General features: G+C 33.0%; 1 protein-coding gene across 1 annotated transcript; it reads right to left on the bottom strand.

The window, feature by feature from the left end:
* Positions 1-1,751: 1,751 nt before the first annotated feature.
* LOC133287236 (uncharacterized) lies at positions 1,752-6,260 on the bottom strand. Its single transcript, XM_061484802.1, has 3 exons — positions 5,781-6,260; positions 5,484-5,681; positions 1,752-2,072 (listed from the first exon to the last, which is right to left on the bottom strand). Exons 1-3 carry the CDS (start codon positions 6,258-6,260, stop codon positions 1,752-1,754), a joined length of 999 nt encoding a protein of 332 aa, XP_061340786.1.
* Positions 6,261-7,369: the final 1,109 nt, after the last annotated feature.

Here is a 7,369-nt window from a genome sequence, read left to right as displayed (position 1 = left end):
TCACTTGCGACTTCTCCATTTTCCTCTCTCGTCAACGCTGACATGTTGTCATATTAGCGCTAGTGTCTTATTTCTATTTGATGGATGTATAAAGTAGTGGGTGCGACGAGAGCATTTAAAATATTTTTTATCATTAGCCAACCAAACTACTTGGTTAAAGGAAGGCTTGCTAAATGAGTTGTGGAAAAAGAATGTGTCGGGCAAAAGCTAATAGAAAATTTGATTTTTGAAATTTGAAATCTTTTGATTTGACCTTTTTTAGACAATTATGATGTCCCTAGTTGCTCTTTCTTGGATGTTAATTGAAGTAATAATTCATCTTTTACTTATAGTAGCATCCTTGAAGGAATAACCTTTCTTTAAAGAGGCTTGGGATGACACGAAAAATTGGGGAACAGTATTAAGGTGTGGAATGATCTATCGTTATCGATCTTAAAAACTTTTAAGCCATGCTCTTTATCAATTAGGATATGTCTTGATCGAAAGGTTACCTACATTATTGATTGAATTAGTAGAAATTGGAGGCAAGCTTTGCCATAACCTAATTTTTCCCTTTTTGAATTGGATTGAATTAGAAACATTTTCCTTTAATATCCTAGTTTTCACACTTCTATATTTTTATCCACTTTCTTACTCGATATAAAGCAGCCTAGTAGCTCACTGATATGTAGCAGCCCAAGCTTAATATAAAACCCAACTTAGTTGCTATTGTTGATCATCATATAAAACTGAATAATCATGATAGAAGAAATACCACGTGAAGAAATGCCACGTAAGCTAAGTGAGCCATGTGAATCAATTAGGAAGAGAAATTAGAATCAACTGAATTGTGTGATAAGATGAAAAATTCTATAAAAGGTATGTAATGTGATCTATTGGACATGTGTCAACGACCCACTCAATACTTGTTATACCTGATGGATTAGTGTTCATGTGTGAGTGAGAAATAATGGTAGCATTAGCTGAGTGTTCCTGTGACACATTTTCTAGTATATTGGATTTCTGCAGCAAATTCAAGATTTGCTGGTAATGATCCTAGATGAGAGCTATCGAGGAAGTTTCTTGTTGTGTTTGATCATTCATTGTTACATTGGCAACCGAGGAACTTCCATTTCTCTTGTAACCTGTGGGAAGCCATGAAGAGCATAACACGTCTCCACGATGTGATTGCTCCTATTGCAATGAGTGCAAAACGTTGTGTCATTGGATCCTCGTCCTCCATTGCTACGCCCATGTCCCTATAACTTTGGCCACCATTAAAGGTACTTATTATGGACTGATCTCCAACAACAGATAGAGCTTGAGGATTATTCGAAAAATTCGTGTTGCTCTTAAATTGGAACTGCCATTCCTATTGCACTACCAAAGAAAATGCCTTCGTCACACTTGGCAATGGATCTAGTAGCATTAATTGAGAGCACACATGAGCATACTGCTTATTCAGACCTCTCGAAAATCTGATAGTTTGGTCGTTCTCACAATACAACTGCATTTGTGCCACAACACCACAAACACATGGAGTAATAGGAGTGGGAAGTGGCTTCAGATTCTCCAATTCTTCCCACATGGTTTTAAGTTTGAGTGAAATACTCACTTATTGATTTTTCTCCTTGACACAACTTGTACAAATCTTCTTGGAGATCAAATACACAAAAGATATCCACTTAAGAAAAACAATCTCGTAGGTCTTTCCATTCATCTGATGCTTTCTCAATCCAAAGTATAGACTGAGCGATGATATGCGTAATGGATCAATGGATCCATCTCCCAACCATTGTGTTACATCGATCCCAAGCCTCAAACATAGGATCTTCTTCAGGTGGAGGAGCAAGATTTCCATTGATATATCCAAGCTTATTCTTGGATCTTAAAGTCATAGTCATGGCACGATCCCAAACATGATAATTGTTTCCATTATGTAGAGGAGTAACAAGCACTTGAGATGGACTCTCGTTAGGATGTAAAAAGAACAAATGAGAATGGTTTGTCAAGAACTCAAGAAGAGGATTTTGATTCGTCATGGCAAACAAGAAGCAAGAACAACAATGATAAATGAAGCAAATACCAGAGCTCTGATACCATATTGAAACTCGGAGAAAAGAGACGAAGTGTGAAAGTTGAATTCATTATTATGAAGAATGCTTTCAACTTACGTACATATTTCACATGTATAGCCATTAATGTACACACAACAGTAAACAAACTCACTAACTAAAAGTTGTCTGTGTAACTTCCCTAATTGAGTCACATGGCTCACTTAGCTTACTTGGCATTTCTTCACGTGGTATTTCTTCTATCATGATTATTCAATTTTATCTAATGATCAACAATAGCAACTGAGTTGGATTTTATATTGGGCTTTGGCCGCTGCATATCGGTGAGCTACTGGGCTGCTTTATATCAGATAAAAAAGTGGATAAAACAATAGAAAAATTAAATATTAGAGAAGACTAAGATAATCACGTGACATTTCCCCCCCTAGTAATTATGAAGGTCAATAAGCCCAAGGGAAAAACAAAAACAAAAACAAAGCAACTACAAGTCTAGTCTATGTAAACTTGAAATAACTTGATCAACCTCGTACCTAACACGAGATAAATCCAAAAAAGGACGTGGCATGTTTTTAACAATAGCCTTCTTACTATACCTAACCTTATTCAAAGGTAGATTATTCAAGACTATGCTTGTCCTATATGTGAGTCAAAAACATAAACTATCCTTCATAATTTTATAAAATGGGGTTGTGCAGAGTTGCGGAGAAGTTGAAACCTATTTTAAGAGGAAGTTTAAAGGATTGTATGCATGATAGATTCCTCCAACTTTTAAAAGATTTGGTTGAGTGGTGTGTAATTAATTAATTATGCTGTGGTGAAATGACATCAAAGGAATGCCATAATTCATGGTGAATTATATATAAATATTTCGCTTATTATAAATTAATCATTGAAAACAAAGGTCACATAAAAAATATATATTTCATTAATAAAACAAAGGTTGAATTATATTGTTTCATCCTATGTCAATTCTATGATGCTACATCACTAAATTAACTTGCAATTAATAACAAATTATTTGTCATTTTAGCTGCCGCATCAATACATGATTACAATATTATTATTTTTTTCCATTTAATTAATGTAGTTTTCTTCTTAATTTCTTCAACGGTTTATGACTATCCCATTAATTTAGTTTGAATTGAGCAGCGTTAATGACAAAATTCTTCCTATTAAATTTTAATAAAAATGTATATATAATCAAAATCATTAAATAAATTAGAACAACCGTTACCAATTAATATAACTTTAGAAAGGTAATAAAAGATCAAATCAATTAAATTAAAAAAAATTATAAATAGTTATATTACTACTATAAATATCCCAAAAGTATTAAAACATTTAGGTGGTGTTTGGCTGGGAGCTTTTCAACCGAAATCTATGTTTCTGAAGTATGGCTTTTAGAAACACCATGTTTGTTTCAATGTATTTTCACCAAAAATCCATCTATTTAATTTGTCTGAATTTATGAGAAACGTAGATATCCGCACTGTTTAGAAACCCAATTTGAAAGTGAGATTTTTCGAAAAGCTTTTAATGCATTGTTGATTTCATAAAGTTACCTAATTTTCTCAGTAAAGTTTTTTCCCACCAAATAACTTTTTTTTACATTTTTCTACCTATATCACTTTCTCTATCTTTCCAGTCATTTCTTTATCTATTACATTTTCTTACTATTTCAAAAATTTTCCTCAAACAAACATCCTCGAGCGATAAAAGGTCCAATCAGTGGCACAATGACATTGCATCCATTCATATTCGTATTAGGTTCTAAATTTAAGTCTTTGGAATAAAGAAAGAAAAAGAAAAAAGTCTCTTGTGGGCCAGATCAAACGGCAATACCGCGTTCACTTGAACAAACCGCAACAGTACTGCACGAAATTATGACAACATTCATGATATTAGCAGTGGAATTGGAAATCAACACCTCGCATAGATGGATGAAATATAATATAATTATTATAGAATAGGTACCATAGTTTTTTAAATTATTAATGAATAAAAATATTCATATTTAAAAAAAAAAACCACAGACTGACATCCTTCACCAAATTAACATCCGAACAGAAGTTATAAGTGAATTTGTAATTTTACTTTTGGGAAAAATATTTTTGTAATTGTTGCAAACAATTTTATCTATCATACACTCTGTATTATTGGGAGTATATAATGTAACTTTTGTAATTTAAACAAAAATAGAATTCATTTCAAAAGTTACATTATATACTCCTTAGAATATATAGTGTGTGACATATAATTTTTTTACAGTAATTGTCATATAACTATTGCATTATATAGTATTTACCAAATAATAATAAAGTAAATTGTCATACATGCATGTATTCAATTTGTGCATGCAAACGATAAGAATATTCAGTTAATTTGACAATTTACATAATGAAAATCAAATCTAAAAATGTTACATTAACTATTATTTTTTATTAGTTCAGTACAAATGACAGGAAATATTGTGTGTACCGTAAGGAAGTATTTGATAGAAGGAATTTTTTTAAAATTATGGAAAAGTGAGATTGATATTTCAATTTACGATTGTAATTTCTTTTTTTCAAGAAAGTCGGATTTTGGGATTTATGTTTATGAAAAAAAAAATTTTATCTTAAAATACCACCAAATGGGTGATATTTTAAGAATCCCATATAATGAGAATATTTAATTATTCTTTTGGACATAATTAATCTCAATCCACATTCCCAACAATATTTAACAATTAACCAAACACAGCATCAAGAAAATTAACTCAACATTTGCGTAAATATTTCAGCTTATCAAACAACTTTTTGGTAACATTCGCAAAAAAATTCATTTTTTCATCATATTCCTTCAAATCGTGATTACCTGATAAAAAAAATTCTCCAATAATAAACGCTACCTAAGTTTTTTCTATAGGATGGAGATTTTTTTTTCCATTAGGTTTGTCATTTGGAACAGTGACAAAAATGTCATTGTTCCCAGATTTTTTTCCCCTAAATGTCACACCAACAGTGTTAATTCTCAACATGCCACGTGGGCATAGCAAACTTGGTTGCAATTAATGCACCTGCATGTTTTTACCTGCCACGCCACGTGGCAGGTGGAAACGTGTAGGTGCATTAATTACAACCAAATTCGCTACCTAGAGTAGCGAACTTGGTGTCTACCAGAAATGTGACACATTATCAAACTGAATTCGTTACAGTGTCCAACAAACTTGTTCACGTGATATATTGAGAATTATGGCGTGACATTTAGAGAAAAAAGTTAAGGAAGAGTGGCATTTTGATCATTGTTTGTTCTCATTTCCATTCAACTAATTTTCAGTTCCTTTAGTTTACTTCCCCGTCTTATTTCCTAACATAGGTTCAAAGAAAGCAAAAATATGGACGAAAATTTTGGAGGACACAATATACGAAGTAATATTGTATACATTACCTTAGATAACCTGGAGTAAGGTCCATCAGATCGAGTCTTAACATTTGAATAGTTGTCAAGTGGTGGAGTACTTATGCTGGTAGACGCAATTTGCTTTTCTTCTTTTATTTTGCTGAATATAGCAGTATAACCCTCTCCTGATTTGGGGTCTGTGACATCCCAAGTACCAAATTTGGGTATTGCTGTTGCTTGATGGTTCTGTCGCAACAAAACCATATAAATTTGATCACCATAAAAGACCAAGACTAAGGAAACATTAAACATATATATATTATAAGATCATTTAAGGAACATTACCGCATGGTCATTAAAGGAATGGCTTCCACTTCTGTGTCTATTATGACTTGATGAAGAGAAGCTATTAATGCCACTACCTCCTTTGGACATGTTCCTCTTGTAATCTGATTGTGGACCTATACCGATGACAGAGTAATCAGAATGGCTAAACTCTGCTGTGAAGCTACCTAGACTTTCCCTGCTCCTCCTGTGGTGTGAATAGCGTCGAGTATGGTTTCCCATTACCTCGTGGCTTCCCTTTAAAATAGAACTTTCGTTGTGTGAGTTGGTATGATAAGCCTTCACTTCATCAGCATCAACATTTTGGTCAACTCTCATGCATGTATTGAAGGCCTCTGGATTTTCCATTGGATCATTCGGATTCATTATGGTCCCAGATTTTTCTTTGCGCGCATTCTCAAAATATGCACTGTATGGAACGTTGTCACTGTCCCAATTGCCAAACTTTGGAACGTGAGAATGGTGCTGTCGACGATCCATTGGCAAAAGATTTATCAATGGATGTGGGTTCAAAACAAATGGAGAGGAGTAGTGATAAAAAATTGGAAATGGATACATTGACTATGTTACTAGGGAAGATCCTAATTATTTATGAACAAAATCAATGCTGAAAAGAGACAAGAGAGAAAAAAATGTTGGGATAGACTGACAATATCATTATCATTGGTTTGTCTTAGGATTATCTGATATAATCATGTTATACTATATAACTCCTCAAGTGATCCACTTCCTAAAAAATTATATCATTTCTGAAATCTTGGGATTAAAGGTTGAAATGCTAATAAATTCTAAATATGTTCAATATGACTACCGTTTAATCAAACCCAAAACCATTCCCTTTTAAATCTCGACTAAGTAGAATAAGGATTATCTCACATAATCATGTCATGCTAATAAAAAGAAGTTATTGTGAGAGATACTCCAGCTCAGATGCTCACAAATACATTAAGTTATTACTGAGTATAATAAATCCAATATAAAGTAATTTCGGAAATTATTGTTTGCCAGTTGCCACCACCAAAAACAAGAAATAGATGTTAGATTAAAACAAAATTAGTTTCTCATGTTTAATTCCCAATTATAAGATGCTTTGAACTGAGAATGTATAGAATGAAAACTTACCGCCATTCTTAGTTAGAAGAGTTTCTTATGGCACAGAATCCCGGGCCCAACCACTCTCTGTGCCTCTGAGATTAAAGAGAGTCTCTCCTTTCTGCAAAAACAAAACCCTTTATAGTTGACACGCTGAGGAATGATTATTAATATCTTAGCAATATGTATAATAAGAAACTTTAACCCCAAAAACCTGAGGACCCGGCCAACAAAGTAAATCGATAGTTACAAAGCTTCTTTTAATATTATCAAAATATGAGTCACTTTCTTCCAGTTAAGCAAAAATGGCAGGGAAAATGAATATGTAGCTTCCTTGACTCGAGTTTTGTTCTGCTCTCCACGACAGCATTCTCCTTGTCAAAATCTAATTTCCACCTATTAGAGATTCTTTCTAGTTGCTCTACCTCTATGTGGACATATTATATTTTTTAATAATATATCTAATTTGAGATATCAAAACCCTATATTTGATCGTG

The sequence above is a fragment of the Gastrolobium bilobum genome, unplaced genomic scaffold (genome assembly GCF_033153095.1).
Source record: "Gastrolobium bilobum isolate Gb01-03AN ecotype WA unplaced genomic scaffold, APGP_CSIRO_Gbil_v1 utg609, whole genome shotgun sequence".
In the NCBI taxonomy this organism is placed as follows: Eukaryota; Viridiplantae; Streptophyta; class Magnoliopsida; order Fabales; family Fabaceae; genus Gastrolobium; species Gastrolobium bilobum.
The sequence above is the reverse complement of the archived record's forward strand: the minus strand, read 5'-3'. Positions and strand labels throughout refer to the sequence as shown.